Here is a 17,750-nt window from a genome sequence, read left to right as displayed (position 1 = left end):
CAGAGACACCCTTCCACACCCACACCCACACACACACACACACACACACACACACCTTCAGGCACACACACACGCTTACACACACACGGATGCAGGCACAGACACACAATCACTAAGACATATACAGTACATAGTCAGAGACACAGACACAGACCAACACACACATGTATTCACATATTACATACATAAAGAGACATCCAAGGAAACAGACCTGGAACAAGGTTCAAGTGAGGAATGATACATGATTAACCAGGAAGTGCTTGATGAAATGCCCTAGAGGTGGCGTTCTCACCGTCAACGTTGTCGGGTCTGAAGGTGATGTTGATGCTGAAGGCCTTGTAGGCGTTCCTGATGGTGGGCAGTGAGAGGTAGGACAGGGGCTCCTGAGTGAAGTAGGGCATCACTCTCTCTGAACGCAGAACATACAAACACACGCACACACAGTCAGGTGGAATCATCGCTCAGCTCATTGGAAAGTGAGATGGGAAAAAAGGGAGGAATGATGCAATGCTTTGTCAATTTGTCTTGCTCTAATTTATGTTATGCATTAAAGTGATAAATTATCGATAGATTATATCGATTTTTGTATTTTCTTTTCATATTGTTATTATTGTGATAATGTTATTATCTATGTTTAAATTCCTTACTGTTTGTATGTGAGATGCCATAATCCCCTTAGCCTTTTTTTGGTTTCTGGTACAGTTTGATTTGCTAAAGTCGGTTTTCAATGTGACTTTGTTTATTGTGCAAACAACACAAGCGACCTCAAACAACGCTTGAAGGTTAAACCCAGAAGGAGGACGCACCGTGGACCTGCAGACTGGTGAAGGCCTCCACCTTGCCCTGCTTGTTGGCGGCGGTGCACACGTACGTCCCAGAATCCTCCTGGGTGACGCGCGGCACCGTCAGTACGTTCAGCACCTGGAAACACTTGGGTGGGAGCTCCTCACCCAGCTGGAGGCGAGCAGAGGAGGGACACAAAGGCACAAAGTGTGGGCTCAACAAAAAGTAGAGGGCCAGTGCTTAAAGCTGAGCGTTTTCCAAGGTGCACTGGAACTCCTGTATCTAAAAAGTGAGAGCGCACAAAGACAATTTGAAAAACAAATGCTGCAGTTTGTAGCCTAAAAGCTTAAACACAAATTGGTTTATGAATTGATTGACTTTTACTCATCAACACTGAAACCTCACAACCCTCCAGTGGTCGACTTTTCTCTTATAAAATACCATCACTAGTACAAATAATAAAAAACGAATTCAATCAAAACAGAGCTTTTCTTTTCTTGACTATTGTGAGTCGAAAACATGAAGAACTAAGGAGCGCATTGGCCCTGACAGCAGCTCTGAAGGCTTCATCTGCGTGGATGGGGGACCTGCCGTTCCATGTACCTTGGACCATCTTATCTTGGGCTCAGGATACCCTGAGGCCTCACAGGGCAGAACGGCGTCCGAGCCCAGCGTCACCTCCTTGGTCTCAGGCAGCGCCGCGATCTGAGGCAGGGCTGCGAGAGAGACGTACAGAGACACCCGTTAGACGACACGGACTGTTGTACTATACGAGTTCTTCCTTGTGGTTGTGTATATCTGCATGCACACGCTAAACACATGTGGTTATGTATACACAAATTATACATACATAAAACAATTATGAAAGTGGAAGTGAAAAGTAGGAAAAATCTTGTTCTACAATGCAGTTGTGCAGTGCACACCAGGCATACAATGTTCCCATGTTTACTTATTAGAATGGTCAGCTCCATAACTCTACACCAGTGTCGACTGTAGCCCTTAATTCTGATCGACCTCACTCTCCGCTAGTCCTTTCGGATCATGAAGCGGCTGCTAAATCAAACAACACCCTCCTGCACACATCGACCCAGAAATAACGCAATGATGCGATTGCCGACTGGTGAACGGGAACCACGGCTTCCCGTCGGGGCGCACACTCACACTGGACTTTGAGCACCACCTGGGACTGCACCGAGCCCACGTCGTTGGTGGCGGTGCAGCGGTACTCCCCGGCGTCCGCCTCCGTCACCTGGCTGATCTGCAGCATGCCCTCCTTCACCACGATGTGGGCGGGCAGCGTGCCGCCCACCTTGCTCCAGCGCACCGTGGGCTGGGGGTCGCCGATGGCCTGGCACTCAAACTCCACCGCGTTGCCCACCATCACCGTCTGGATGGAGGTGCGCACGTTGATCATCACCTTGGGCAGCGCTGGGCAGGGTGGAGGCAGGGTGGGGCAGGGTGGAGGCAGAGACAGCAGGTGAGCGACATGCACTTCCAGGATGTATCAGTTTCAAGTGAATTGGCTCCGTCCGGGCCAGTTGGTATTTGTGGGTGATTCATGCAGCTGCGTGAACTTCTTATTGGTGGAGAAATGTAGAGATGGAGCATGTACAACAAAAAATAAGGAAGAATGATTGTATATCTTCTCGAAAACAACCATTGCAATACATATACATTATAATACACTCGGTATATATGTATAGATATATATAGTATGAGTCCATTGATATATCAGACCTTGGATGGTGAGCGTAGCAGAGTCCTGGGCCTGGCCGTATGGACTGCTAGCTCTGCAGATGTAAACGCCTTCATCGCTTTGCTTGAGATTCTCAATCCTACCGAAAAGACACAGCAACACTTATACATATATCATAACATACATGCAGGCATGAAACACAAACATACGTTTATTGATGACTTCACAGTATCACAACTCGCTTGATTACCATTACTATGACAGAGTATCATGACAGAGAAAACAAAGCATTATAGGAACAATGCTGATATTGGCGTTTGTACCCAGAACCTTTCCCTGGCCAGTAGTACTTCTGGCCATAAACTGTATTCAATAGCCCCAATTAGAATTAAATTGTGTGTGTGTGTGTGCGTGTGCGTGTGCGTGTGTGTGTGTGTGTGTGTGTATCTCACCTCAGCACACCGTCCTTGACATGGTGGTTTGGAGGCAGAACGTCTCCTTCTTTCAGCCACTCCATGATGGTCTCAGCGCCCCCTGCTGCAGAGCAGGTGAACTCCACCGTCCCGCCCAGGGCCTTCACGTCCACCTGGGGGTAGATGCGGACCCCCAGGGGGGCTGCAGAGAGAGAGCGGAGGGGGGAGACCTTAGTTTAGTTTGAACTTTTTGAAACCTTGTACTCATTACTTGAGTCCGTTTAGGAGACTTTTTTTTACTCCAGTGGATTTTAACAGTTTGAAAATGGTCATTCATTGCTTCAGTGAATTTGAAACTAGAATTACATTATCAATATCATTGAGGGCATAGAGCAGACGCTTTTAATCCATTTGTCAGAAGAAGGAGAAACAATACATCGCTGTCGGTACAGTAAAGATATTCATAGAAACAAGCGCTAAGTATTTACAATTGCTAGGTAATAATGAATTACCACGTACGTTTTGAAAGGTCTGAATCCTCCCTTCACTTTGGTCAGCGGTTACAAAGTCCGAACCCTGGCCCAATTTACTTTAGCGAGTTTTACTAGTTGTGACCCTTTATCAAGCCACCCATGCAGCGACCCCGCGTTGACGCACATCTCACGGTGACCTTGGCCAGGGTCTCGCTGCGGCCCATCCGGTTCGTCACGGCGCACTGGTAGTTGCCGGCGTCGTCCGGGGTGGCCAGGTCGATCTGCAGGTCGCCCTCGCTGACCATGGCCCGGGCGGGCAGGCTGCCCTCCTCCTTGCTCCAGGTGTACTGCAGGGGGGGGGTCCCGTGGGCCACGCACTGCAGCCGGATCACCTCCCCCACGCGCACGGCCACGTCGTCGGGCATGGCGGTGGCGTAGGGCACGGCTGGGGAGGAACACAGCGGCAGACGGTGGGAGGTGATAGGAGATGAGACACTGGGGAGACGGATGCTGATTGGTTGAAATGAGCCGTAACCTTGTAGCATTCAAATGGAGTTCGTTCCGGGAGAAATTCGGCTCTTTTCAATTTAATTTGTAGGATGTTTGAAGCGGCTTTTACTTATTATGAGGGTCCAACAAATCAGATTTTAGATTATCTATCTGCTGATCTGAGCTAGTCGGACAGCACCGGCTCACATCTGGATGAACAGGGCTCCGTAATGACAAGGGGAAACAAGGCTTCACCCCTCTAATATCTTTGGATTTCCGGCCCAGGCTCTGTGCCGTCTCCCCATAGAAGTCCTGCTAGAAAACAGGAGGACTGCTGGATCCCAGAGTAGTATGAGGCTAAATGACCATGAGTTTGACATTAGTTTTCTCTCTCCCTCTCCCTCTCCCTCTCTCTCTCTCTCTCTCTCTCTCTCTCTCTCTCTCCCTCTCTCTCTCTCTCCCTCTCCCTCTCCCTCTCTCTCTCTCTCTCTCTCTCTCTGTGGGACTCACTCTCCACGTCCAGCGTGATGATGACCTCGCTGGTGCCCAGGTTGTTGGTGGCGTTGCAGATGTATTCTCCAGAGTCCTGACGGCCCACGCTGGGCAGCACCAGGCTGCCGTTCACCACGCTGTGCCTCCAGGGGAGAGGGGAGCGCAGCTTAGACCAGCTGATCCTGGGGGTAGGGAAGCCTGGGGAGACAGAGAGAGAGAGAGAGAGAGAGAGAGAGAGAGAGAGAGAGAGAGAGAGAGAGAGAGAGAGAGAGAGAGAGAGAGAGAGAGAGAGAGAGAGAGAGAGAGAGAGAGAGAGAGAGAGAGAGAGAGAGAGAGAGAGAGAGAGAGAGAGAGAAAGATCAGAGCACATTTCAAACAGAAGCAGTGTGTCAAAGTGCTTTGTACTATCCCAACTGAAATATAAGTACAAAAATATTAAAAGCTTAAAGAATGACAGAGCACATTTGGAAAGATGGAGAGAGAGAAAGAACACAATAAGGACGCCTAGATACATCTGTATCGTTTTTGGGAACCCCATAAGAATGAATTCTAATCATTTTGGGAAACAGGAAACCTGTTAAGATAATGTATGTTCAGGAGGCTGTGTGGCTGGGTCACCGTGGTTACCATGTGCTTTGCAGTGCAGCGTGACGGTCTTGCCCTCCTCCACGATCATGAGGGGCTCCAGGACGGAGGCCCTGGGCGCGCTGGGCAGCCGGGCCCCGCCCTCCACCACCACGTTCACCCGGGTCTCCGTGCTGCCCTCGCTGTTGCGCACCGTGCACACGTAGGTGCCGCCGTCCTCCGGCCGGGCGGACAGAACCTGCACACAGGGACGTTCTGATGCCTTAGAATGAGATCAAGATTTTTTGCCCTCTTATTATTATTAATTTTCCTATAATTAATAGTATTTTTATCATTGTTAGGATTTCTTTGCATTTACTGAGTGTGTGATGTATATGTGCATGCATGTAGGCCTATGTATGCAGATATGCATGTATGTGTGCATGTGTTGATGTTGGTAGAGGGTAGGGATACACAGACATTCTGTGTACAGTTTGTTGATTGTTGTACACCCATCCCTCAAATAAAGACGATTAAAAAAAAACGACTGATAATGATAATTATGATCATAATACTGATGATGGTGTTTATTTTATACAGCGTGTCATGGACGATAAAAGCATGAAAAAAATATGTTGAGACTTTTCATTATATTTGTGCGTCGTGTTGGTTTTATTTGATATCTGTTCCATCACATTGACACCCTCCACATCTCTACGCCCCAATGGGACCGGACGGATCCCCTGTACCTCCAGCACGACGTTGGAGTCCATGGGCGCGGGGCTGTTCAGCATGGTCTTGCGGCTGCTGTCCAGCTTGTGCCAGGAGACGGACGGGCGGGGCTCTCCGGACGACTGGCACTCCAGGACGATGGGGTCCCCGACCCGGACCCTCACCGGCCCGCTAGGGGTCACCAACCCCACGGGGGCCTCTGGGGGAGGTTGAGGGGGGGGGGGGAGAACCGTGAGGAGTGTTGACCCTGACTGACCACTAGTGGGAGCACTTTGACTGAACAGAGACAATTTTAGTTGTATCAAAGTACTAAGGGAACCCCATTAGCTGAGGACGATGAGGTCCGCTAGTCCTTCTGGGCGCCACACATGACCAACATAAACCAGGTCACAGATTGGTAAAGACAAAATCAATGGATACAACCGCATTCAATGAAACTCAAACCCTTCCAAGGATATGAGCAGAGTGTCTGTGATACTCAATATAATTCATCAATCAACCCTAAATAACTTTTTTTGTTGTGCATGTCTGCTTGTCCTATGTCTGTTTGTGTGTAACACAAACAGACATACACTCTATCGTCGAGTCACACACACACACACACACACACACACACACACACACACGCACACAGGACTGACCTCTGACATTGAAGGAGACAATGCTCTGGGTGATACCAAACAGGTTGCTGGCCACGCAGTGGTACGCCCCGCGGTTGCTGGGCTGGGCGTTGGAAATGGTGATCACAGAACCGTCCCGGGAGACCTTGACGTTAGCTTAGGGGAAAAAGAAGCAGATTTTTTTTTATAAAAGGACCCTAGAGGACGTTCAACGAAAAGATTAACAAAAAAAACAGCAACTTCTTACTGACAGGTGTGCAAGTGAGGTGCTTTTAAACATAGTTGTTCTTGTTTGCTTGTTTGAAATTGGTTCAGACTTTAATAGTTTCCGTTTGGGGGAAAGTCAAGCAACCGAAAAAAACGAATTAAATGGCTTGTAGGATAAACATCTGAGTATGGTGTTGGTGGTGCCCACCTGGCAGGGCTCTGTTGTTGGACATCTTCCACTCGAGGCGGACGGGCGTGGCTCCGCTGTACACCCGGCACTTGAAGCTGGCCGCCTGGCCCAGACGCACCGAGGCGCTGTGGGGCTCGATGGAGATGATGGGCGTCTGCAGGCCTGCTGGGGGAGCCGCAGGTCAGGGACAGAACACCTCGGGGACACCCTGATACACGCTACGGCTATTAGGATTTATTATAATACATTATAGAAAAAAGATTATTATTAAAAAATATATATACAATTACAATATTGAACATTTTATTTTTTGTAAATGTTGATGGCTTATAATTAATTTTTGTATGGCTATTTTATGCTTGGGTTCTGCTTATGAAGAACTGATGAGGGAGGAAAGGGGAGATGGGCTTTGGAAATAAGAATATGTTACGCTACCAATAATTGAAAACAATAAATTATCAATAGATTGATAAATAAAAATAAAAATAAAACTGAAAACATCACTTCCCCTTACTGAACTGACAAATGACTCACAGAAACCTCAGGGTTCCTGGACTACGAGGGAGAAAGACAGCAGCCTACGCTGGCAGCAGTGAAAGAACTCTCACAAGTCTTAGTGAAATCCCGGACGCATGGAATGAGGATGAGATCACAGGAAAGCGTTTTTGGAAAACAAGAACCTACAGCCCACTGAGGTCACACTGGGCAGCCATGGAAAGTAGGACTGGAAAAGCCATTCATAACACTCTCACTGTCCTACTATGGCCTCCTCCCACTCTGATGAGGTCACCTCCATGTCCCTCCTGATCCCCCTACTGATCTGAGCTAGCGTCATCTACGATTGACTGGGGGAATAAGTCACACGCTAAAGGGGGTGGTATGGGCTAGTGTAGAAGTGAGCAATCTTAAGGGTTTAGTGTTAGAATTCTTTTGGACGCTGAGTTGCTGGTTTTATCAACCACTCACGGGAGGAAGACGAGGTGACAGACACGGAGACCGCCGCCTGTTGGACGGGGGTCTCTTGGTTGCCCTGGTTACTGATCACCCGACAGATGTAGTCCCCGGAGTCGTCAGGAGTGGCCGACACGATGCGCAGCTGATTGCCAAGAACCTTCACACACAGAACGGGACATCGAATGAGATGTGCTAAAATGCAAATGATTGTGAAATACTATTTGAGATTATCGTGAAATATTGCACAATAAATGTAAGATTATAATTTAAATATTTCCAGAACTATTTCATATTATAAACAAATATCACCTGCTGATCATCAAATAAAAAAGCGGTGAAAAGCCACAAAATTTACAAAATTGTATTTCTTAAAGCAATGAAGCGATATTAGCAGTATAAAGGGAGGGAAATGTCTCCAGGGGGCCGACCTGGTGGTTGGCAGACAGGCGTCCTCTGGCCCGGGTCCATGTGACTCTGGGTAGGGGGCTCCCAGTAGTCAAGCAGTTGAGCACCAGGCTCTGGCCTTCCTGCACGTCAGCTATGGAGGGCTGGATGCTGACCGGCGCGGTCACATGGTCCGCTGGGGAGAAATCAGTTGTGTTGTTTGAGATTGAGATTGAGATTCATTAAAACTACCAAAACTCAAAGAAAGACCTTCATGTCTGCAGTATAAGATGATTTAAACATCCTGAATGCAGGACATGAAGTAGACGCAACATGAACCATAATACCATCTAAGATAATATACATTACTGCAAATAGCAAACACAAATGGATACAAAACATGAAATACATGCCATAACACAGCACAACTATGCAATCCTGTGTTGAATGAATGCTCCCCCAATCACGCGTGATAATATAATGTATTGTTTTCATAGTGTATCGGTTGGATGACAAGGACGCCAGCTCTGTGATGCCTTACCCTTGATCACAGTGACCTGGATGGAGGCCCTGCTCGAGCCAGCGCTGTTGCTTCCGACGCACATATAGTTCCCAGAGTCGGACGCCTTGGCGTTGGGAATGAGCAGCGTGCCGATGTCAGTGCGATCCATGCGGTTCTGAAGGGGGCACGAGAAGAAGTCAGGACCGGTGCGGATACAGCAGCCTGTAGACTGATATCTTCTATTCCAGGGCTTAAGGCCTATTGCTGTTTGCAGACAATGCGACACACAGAGCAAATCACTTACCTGAACTAAACAAATACGGCGTCGTGACAAAACACAGACGTACATGATTGACATTGTGACATTGATCGCTAGGGTATAGCAACACAGAAGCACTACTGGGGACTAACCTAGAAGACGGCACATGGAATACTAAGGCTCTCAATGTTTTTTTTCTCAGGATGATTGTGGTGCTTTTTACATGGATGTGTGTCGGCTACGCAATTAAGGCCGAGTTGAATACGACACGGCGTCTTTGATTTTAGATTGTTAATTTGACCACCTGAGATGAACAAGGAGAGTTGAATTAGCAACGGAATTCTAGTAGTTATAAGGGAATTATTATTTGATTAAAATAACCATTTCAGCCATTTCAACACTGCCAAAATGATAGTTGTTAGGGATATACAGGCCGCAGACTGAAACGCAACCACCGGATGGTTGCCAAAGGACGAAGCATGACTTTGCAGCTTTGGGAGGATGTACACAAATCTCAATGAACACATAGTTCTTACCTATTGCCACGATGATTCTTCATAACTTGAAGAGATTCCCAATAACTCGAGCAAGCAAGCAAACTATTCAATGAGACAAACTCTTGGCAAACTTTTCCCCACTTTTACAGCCAGAAGGGGCCTGAAACTAACGGAGAGGTACTACTGAGTAGGCCAGGGGTAGGTTTGGTGGAGTGTACTCCACGTAACAAAGCTTAGCTTAACGTCTGCCCCGTCGCACCCATCCGAGCACCCGAGGCGGCGTTGTCCCCTCTGTGTTGTTTCAACAACCCCCCCCCCCCCCCCCCCAGAGTGTTTATGCGTGGCCGCATGGCAGAGCCCAATCTCGCCCCCGGTGGGAAAGGGCCCGACACAACCCTGGGGCTCTCTGAGTCGGAACTAAAAACGTCCCCCCCCCCCCCCCCCGACTACCCTGACCACGCTGAGGACACAACGGCGTGCAGCAGACCCCATCCGACCCAGGGCCGACTGGGGCGGGGGGGGGGGGAGCAGCGGGAATGGGGCTGGCACAGAGGCAAAGCAAGTCTGAAATACCTCCAGCACCTACTGTGTGCTTAGTCCCTTAGTTCATGGGCTCAGACACAGCGAGTGTGAGTGGACTTGACGGTGTGTTTAAGCCGCAAAAAATCTGCCAGGGAATGATGGTACGATGGAGGATGATAACAACACAAGGGGGATCCATGGAACACAACATTCCGCGAGCGTGGTGCAAAAAACACGATCTCCCCATGCCAACATACCCCAGAGGAACCGACCCGGGACGGGCTGGGTGTTGTTTTACAATGGACCCTAGTGCACTCTGGTGAGGGGTTACGTGTGGTGGTAGATGTTTGCTGGTTATTACCATGTGCGGTTACTAGGCAACATATTAAATCATGCGTTTAGTGGACAACATGGAGAGGGGTGGTCAGTAACAAAAAGGACAATGGGGTGGAGCGAAGACGGACAGGACGGACAGACAGTGGACAGATGGACAGACCTGCAGCTCTTCAATACGTCTCTGTAACAGATCGAGACTGTTGCTTTTAAACTGATGGAAACCGTGAGAGGGAATGGCCTGAGCGAACGTCCCCATAACAACACAACAGGGTGGGATAAAAGTAAATGGGGAGGAAACAAAGAAAAAAAAGGGAAAAAAAGGGTCACAACAATGGAACAGTTGGAGAATCAACCTGCAACAAATGTGTAGACATAATGTGGTGCTGGGCAATTTTACAATGTGACAGACATGGGCACACCAGAATGTGAATCAATTAGTCTTAATTCAATTAGTTTAACTCAATCCATGCTCAAAAAGAATGGCCCGATTGTTATCCCCGAGGCGGAGGTGAAGGGTCTCACCTGGGGCGGGACCTGACCCCCGTTCCTCAGCCAGGTGAGCTTGGGCGCGGGCGATCCGGAGGCCCGGCAGTACAGCCTCAGGGTCTCGCCCTCGTGGATCTCGGCACTGGGGGGGCTCACTTGGACCTGGGGCTGGCTGACCAGACCTGTGTTGACCTGAGAGTCTGTTTGGCCGTGACCGCCAGTGTGGGAATGGCCGCCCGTGTTGCCATGACCGCCCGAGTTGTCATGACCGCCATTGTTGCCATGGCCCCCGGTGTTGTCATGACCGCCGTTGTTGCCATGACCACCTGTGTTGCCATGACCACCTGTGTTGCCATGACCACCTGTGTTACCATGACCACCTGTTTTGCCATGACCGCCGTTGTTGCCATGACCACCTGTGTTGCCATGACCGCCTCCAATAATATGTCCGCCCGTGTTGGACTCTGGAAGGAAAACCCGTTCAATTTATTGATACATGAATAACCCCAACAAGCGCATTCACTTGGAAGTTAGATGCGACGCTAGAAACACACAAAAAAACGTAGCGTACTTTGCACATAGAGGGTGACTCGCACTGTGTGCTCGCCGTGGGTGTTCAGGGCCTTGCAGATGTACTCCCCCTCGTCGGACTTCTGCACGGACGAAAAGGATAGGAGCCCCCCGTGCACCTTGGCTTGGGATCGAGGTCGGATTTCTGGCCAGACAACAACAACAACAACAACTTCAACAATGACAACACCAAACCCTCTTCACAACCACGACAACATGACGATTGCAGCCTCCAACGCCAGTAGCTCAGTGTCGGTTAGAGCACAGTCTGACTGGGGGTGGGGGGGGGGGGGGGTCATGTTTCGGGTAAGTTCTGTGGTGGCAGAACTTACGGATCCACTCGACGGCCGGTGTTGGACTCCCGGTGGCGGCACAGCGGAACTCGGCCCGCTGTCCCGACTGGACGCTCAGCACTGCGGGAGTGACCGTGGCCACGGGCTGCGACCCGTCCCCGGCTGATAGGAAGAGACAAGTGACACTCAGCCACAGGGGAAAGGGAACACCCTCACACGTACAAAGGGAGACACGGTGCAGAATTGAACTGCCCAGCTGGTGTGCGGAAAAAAGACAATAAAAAGGAAAAGCACTGTAAGGTTGTTTTTTGTTTGCAAAATCTGGGTGGACTTGGAGCAAGCAGCAAGTGATCGTATGGAAAGACGGATGTGGCTGTTTGACGATTGCCTTGGCCGGCTGGACTGGGCGAGGGAGCGGAAGACTGGGACCTGTCTGCTGGGTTGGGCCCCCCTCAGACGAGACACCACTAATAAGAGGTGGCAGGCTGGAACTGGGCATGGCACTGGGCACTCTGTCTGGGTCAGCAGGGATCACTGCAAAGGCGTCCGATCCAAGCCTGTATAATCCCGGGGCGTCACACTGAGGAAAGCCCTGGTTCATTTAGCAGGCAGGGTGTGTGTGTGGAGGGGACGACTCTTGCGGAAAAACTGAAGCTGAACTTCACTCCCTGGCTTTGCCGTTTGAATGCTGGGTGTGTGATGTTTGCATCACATTCTGAAGGTTTCTTGTCTGTTTTTACACTATAAGAGACCATGGATTAAAACGAGCTAGCTAGCCAACTCTGGCCAAACTACTTTGTTGTGCACATTTCCTGTCTAATGAACTAATTACCTCAACTTAACTAAAGTATTAATGAGTGTAACTTAATAGGACATGGTCTACCTAGTACAATGTTGACTGTAAGTGATATACTGAAGCTGCTTTATAATTCTACTTGACCTTTTGAAATTCAATCTCTACCTATCAGGTCTCTCTTGCAAATAAGGTGATTAACCTCAATGAGACTTACTTATCTATATCAAAAGGGTAAATAAATAAAGTTCTACTTATTTATAATAAATACTTATTGGTAAGTGCTGGAGTTCAACCAGTACGAGCTTATCAATAGAAGTATCCAATGTACATATAAGATAAGGAAAAGGTATCTAAATTATGATTTCAATGATGAGGTGACTTTTATCCAAAGTGTCATTGAGAAGCTTTAAGGGGTTAGACATCTTACTATCAGATGCCTACTACAGGTAGACACTGGGGATCGAACCATGAACCTTTCGGCTGGGAGTTGAACACCCTAGCCACTATAATAGTTTAAGTCCTATCGAAGTCCTATAGGCTAACCGGTAGTCCTCATCCACACAATTGGAGTAGCAGCTGGCTTGCCAGGGCCAGGCAATGTGTCAGCATGTTAATGAGGATGGGATGAGATGTGTTAGGCACAGTATGATGTTTGAAGCCTCGGTGGGACCGCTGCCCACAGTGTAGCATGGTTTCTGAGAGGGAAGAATGAGAAAGCAGATGGAAAAAAGGAAATACCCTCTACCTGACTGTTGAGTGTTACATTTGACAATTAAGCCGACGGGCATAATAATTGATTTGTTGCATTTTGTGAAAAGTTTTCTCAAGAAATTATCGTAATATTATTTTTATAATATTTCCAATCAGATGGTGATTTGAATGAATTAATTGGTTCTCGTGGATCATTGTGATTATTGATGGACTCAACATTCAGAAGGAGTAGAAAACAGGAATAAAGGTCACCTTTTCCGGCCGTGATGAACAAAAACAAGCAGGCGTTACTCAGGAATGCTCATGTACAACTAGATAGTGTTATGTGTGAAGTCATGACGAGAGGAAATATACACTACATCTTTATACCTTGACTTAGTCTAAAGATGTCTTCTTACCAGATTTACCACACAATGCACCGCATCGAAAGCCCTTCTGGCCATCGTATGTGCGTGTATGTGTGTGTATATATGTCTGCATGCAGTGTATGCTTGTAGGATTTACTGTTCATGAGCACTACCAGGTTCGCCATATATATATATATATATATATATATATATATACACACAGTCTGCACACATGTATATACATACAGTATGTAATGTCTATGCTGCAGCAGGTGGAATGCATGCATGGAAGGTGGAGGAGAAAAAGGAGGTGGAGGAGGTGGAGGCTCCTCCTGACCAGGAGTCCAGGACAGAGAGGAGGGGGAGACCATGACCGTGCACACTTACGCTGTCTATGTCCTTCAAACATTTCATAGGCTGTGTAAAACATCTGTGTCTGTGAGGGCTCTGGAGACACGAAGGGGGAGGGAGGGAGGGGGGGGGGAGGGAGGGAGGGAGGGGGAGGTAGGGATGGAACATGTGAACTGACATGTCAGTTTGGTTATTGCTTAGGGGGTGGTTGGGGGGAGTAGCTGACCGGCTGTCCCCCGTTTCAAAGGAATTCTGAACCCTGCATCTGCAAGCGGCCAGATGTTATTTTTTTTTCGTGAGTTTTTTAAGTAAGGTTAAAAATAGGGACCACAAAAAACAACACAAGGGAATGTAAATACACTTAGAGACACACAGAAACACGACACACACCAACACATACACTGTACCCCATGCTTGTGCGAATGATTTGCGCTCTACCCGCTCTGCTCCTGACCTTGAGGTCTCTAGAGAGGATCGTCGCATTAAGAGTAAGGCATCACCCGATCAAAGAGAGAGCTCACCTATCAAGAGTAACAATAAGGATTTGGTCACCAGGTATTTGTAGTTTCATGGGTTCAACATTCAGCCTCAAGAGGTCTTGGGATCACATCAAATGTTGTGCTGAACTCCGAAAGTGGAGCAAACTAACAATAAGTCATATCAATGCCCAGTTTCAGATTTCATATTATGACCTGTCTGGGGGTTGCACTTCACTTACCTTCCACGCTGACAATTGACATTTATAAACTCAAGGAAAGCTCATCAAGTGATGATTTCCGATAATAGCTTCAATATGAAAACACACACATATTACCTGCTGATACAATGGATTAAAATGCCCTTCAGGCATTTGTAGCCATACATACACACATACACATACACATACACACACGCACGCACACACACACACGCAAACACACAGAATGCAGCATGGGTATAACAGTACAAGCAGAAGACATAAAGCCACAAAGCATAAAGCGTAGGAGCACACATTACACATGCAGGTTAGTAAGGCAATACCTTTGGAATTTCTTTGTACAGCTTGTGGTTATCCTCAGATATATCAATAAATAAAAAAGGTTCTCAACATACAAACCCCCATTGAGTAATTTGCAAGTTCTATTATTTCATCTATTGTTTTAATCAAATCATTTAGTTTGTTTGGTCAGTTGTTCTCTCACAAAAACATTTTCACAGTTAAGATAAATACAATACCTGGTGACATACGTACGTATATTACATCAATCGAATATAAAAAAAACAAAAAGAAAAACAGAAAATGTAAAATCTTTACATTAGCACCGGTGGATACAGTAGTAATTGTAAATACATTTGAGGCTGAATTGTGGTAACATTATCAGACCAAAAGATACATAAAGTGGTTAAAAGTGTGCTGTCTGTATGAATGTAATGTGTGAGATAAAAATGTCTGCTAAGATATACAAAATAAATTGTTGAAAACAACAATGTTAAAATTGCATGAACTGGTGAATTTGATTCTTACATAGTTTAATTTAAAATACCATTCAAAGATTGCATTCCATCAATAATAATGAGCATAACTAAAATAGTTTATCCAAATGGCGATTGTAATTTTTTGTAAAAGATCATTACATAATTTGATAAATTAACTTATTAATTGCAGAGATCTTTTTAATTCGCGGTTAACTAAGTAGGCATACAATCGACACATTTATGATTTATGAAAAAAAAAAATCTTCTTTAGCATTTCAAGTACAACAACAAAGAAACAGGGCTAGCTTACGCTGTCTAGCTGTTAGCTGACAGTACTGTCGTCTAGAGGCAGTTATGCAATAGCAGTGAAACAGTACAGACTTGACGCCTATACGTGTTAAAAGTACAACTGTCGTTCAACCTACGACATGATGGCTGATATAGCACGGCATTGTTTATGAGTATTCTTTAGTATGGCGAGGAAACTGAGAGAATACTGGATGTGGCAGCACATGAGTATTATTGACACAGTTGGTCCTTAAACAGAAGTCCTTGAATGTCTGTTTCAGTGTAGCTGGGGGTCCTCTGTTTGGGTGGTGGGGGGGCTTAGGCTGGTGACACGAAGAGAGGGTTCTACCCAGGGCCCCCAGGGTGACACAGTAGAGAAAGGAACCCCTGATAACCCAGCTAACATGCTAGCGACCGGTAAGCTACACCAGTACTACAAGAAGCACCAAAACCACCACCAATTAATTCACCTCACCATGAAAGGACTACCGTAAAACCATTAAAACCACCCATGAAGAAGAATGTGAGATTGCTAGCCAGTGTCTGACTATTTAATTATTTGATTAAACCAACACTTAAATTGACCACCATTATAATTGATCCCATATGGAAATGCAAACAATAACTTCAAGGTATTAATTTAATAAGACCCACAAGCTGTATTTTGTTTTACATAGAAAAAGCAGCACCAAGCAGCGACTACATTTTGTTATAATAAAAGCAACAGCAAACAACACAGAAAACAAGCAACAAACATGGGACAGATACAACCAGAGGGACAAAGCAGCAGAGTGGTTATAAACCCGGGGCAAACACACACACACACACACACACACACACACACACACACACACACACACACACACACACACACACACACACACACACACGCACACACACACACACACACACACACACACACACACACACACACACACACACACACACACACACGCACACACACACACACACTCCATGTTACCCCATAGCCGAGTAGTCACAGCACACTGGAAGAAATATGCAGCCACAAAACAGTTGCATGCACCATTCCAAGATGGAGTAAAGATAGGGGGTTGAGGGAGGGGGAGGGGGGGAAAGTTGCGTTTTGGAGGGGGCAGGGGTCGGATCCCGCGGTGACGAGCCAGAGCAGGGGGGAGGGCAGGGCTCGGAGGGGGTGGGAGGGGGGGTTGCGTGGGGGAGCGGGCGACTGCGGAGGGCTTGTCCTAGGACCACGAACCTAGCACGAAGAGGGCGGCGTTGCCCTCGTCCATGGCGTACATGTTGGAGCCCGTGCAGATGTAGACGCCGGCGTCCTCAGGCCGCACGTTCTGGATGGTCAGGATGCCGTTGAAGTCCATGGCCCGGTTGGACAGCTTGCCGTTGCCCTGCCGCGTCCACACCAGCGTGTAGGCCGGAGACTGAGGGGGGGGGGGACAAGGAGTCCAGGGTTAACAGGCATGCTACAGAGGGCTGGGGTGAGGGTTAGCAGTGTGTTGTCTGTCTGGACTTTGATGGCAGTGCGTGATAGTGCCACATCCTGGGGTAAAAGAAAACGTGCCTCTGTAACAGACAGACAGACGGACGGACGGATGGACGGAGAGACAGACGGACAGACGTGACAGATAGATAGTTGTATAGACAGTAAAACAGACGGACAGACCGCAAGAAAGTAAAACAGAAATACAGAGAAATGGATAAATAGATAAAGAGACGGACAGACAGGCAGGCAGGCAGTTAGGCTGACTGACAGACAGACAGACAGACAGACATACAGACAGACAGACAGACAGATAGATACATGGATATATAATAGATACACAGATCAGACAGATCAGACACAGACAGACAGACAGACAGACAGACAGGCAGACAGACAGATCAGACAGACAGACAGACAGACAGACAGACAGACAGACAGACAGACAGACAGACAGACAGACAGACAGACAGACAGACAGACAGACAGACAGACAGACAGACAGGCAGGCAGGCAGGCAGGCAGACAGACGGGCGACAGACACCTTGCTCTTGGCGGTGCAGATGAAGCTGACGGTGGCTCCTGGTCTGATGTTCTGGGTCTGGGGCTCCTCCACGGTCACCTCGATGAGCTTGGACGACACCGCTGGAGAAGACGAGCGACCGGAGTCATGTCATCATTACTGGGGTCAGTTCAATGGAGGTTAAATACTCCACTGCTCAACACTGCTAAATAATACAAAATCAACTGCTCACCAATATAGTTGGCTTGGGAAGGCAGGCGCTCCAATTGATTAGTTGAACGTAACATTAAGGGGAAGGGACCTTGTAACCGAGAGGGCGACGGGACAAATTTGAAACAGG

The 17,750-nt window shown here is 47.6% G+C and overlaps 1 protein-coding gene across 10 annotated transcripts in view; it reads right to left on the bottom strand.

Moving 5' to 3' along the window:
- LOC132454526 (basement membrane-specific heparan sulfate proteoglycan core protein-like) overlaps positions 1-17,750 on the bottom strand; it is a 48,567-nt gene that overhangs the window by 13,691 nt on the left and 17,126 nt on the right. For 7 of the 10 annotated variants that reach the window (XM_060047943.1, XM_060047971.1, XM_060047979.1 and 4 more), the window contains 22 exons: positions 17,432-17,532; positions 16,648-16,828; positions 13,704-13,763; positions 11,502-11,624; positions 11,171-11,314; positions 10,636-11,063; positions 10,274-10,351; positions 8,539-8,674; positions 8,042-8,193; positions 7,626-7,770; positions 6,678-6,821; positions 6,284-6,418; positions 5,660-5,841; positions 4,974-5,169; positions 4,365-4,544; positions 3,550-3,810; positions 2,932-3,094; positions 2,521-2,618; positions 1,945-2,211; positions 1,387-1,499; positions 807-954; positions 293-409 (listed from right to left, as the gene is read on the bottom strand). In XM_060047943.1, the coding sequence (XP_059903926.1) occupies positions 293-409; positions 807-954; positions 1,387-1,499; positions 1,945-2,211; positions 2,521-2,618; positions 2,932-3,094; positions 3,550-3,810; positions 4,365-4,544; positions 4,974-5,169; positions 5,660-5,841; positions 6,284-6,418; positions 6,678-6,821; positions 7,626-7,770; positions 8,042-8,193; positions 8,539-8,674; positions 10,274-10,351; positions 10,636-11,063; positions 11,171-11,314; positions 11,502-11,624; positions 13,704-13,763; positions 16,648-16,828; positions 17,432-17,532 (3,552 nt within the window). The remainder of the gene's footprint in view (positions 1-292; positions 410-806; positions 955-1,386; positions 1,500-1,944; positions 2,212-2,520; positions 2,619-2,931; positions 3,095-3,549; positions 3,811-4,364; positions 4,545-4,973; positions 5,170-5,659; positions 5,842-6,283; positions 6,419-6,677; positions 6,822-7,625; positions 7,771-8,041; positions 8,194-8,538; positions 8,675-10,273; positions 10,352-10,635; positions 11,064-11,170; positions 11,315-11,501; positions 11,625-13,703; positions 13,764-16,647; positions 16,829-17,431; positions 17,533-17,750) is intronic. The other 3 variants (XM_060047962.1, XM_060048002.1, XM_060047984.1) reach the window with 3 other exon arrangements.

The sequence above is a fragment of the Gadus macrocephalus genome, chromosome 1 (assembly GCF_031168955.1).
Source record: "Gadus macrocephalus chromosome 1, ASM3116895v1".
NCBI classification, from domain to species: domain Eukaryota; kingdom Metazoa; phylum Chordata; class Actinopteri; order Gadiformes; family Gadidae; genus Gadus; species Gadus macrocephalus.
This window is presented reverse-complemented; position numbering and strand designations above follow the sequence as displayed.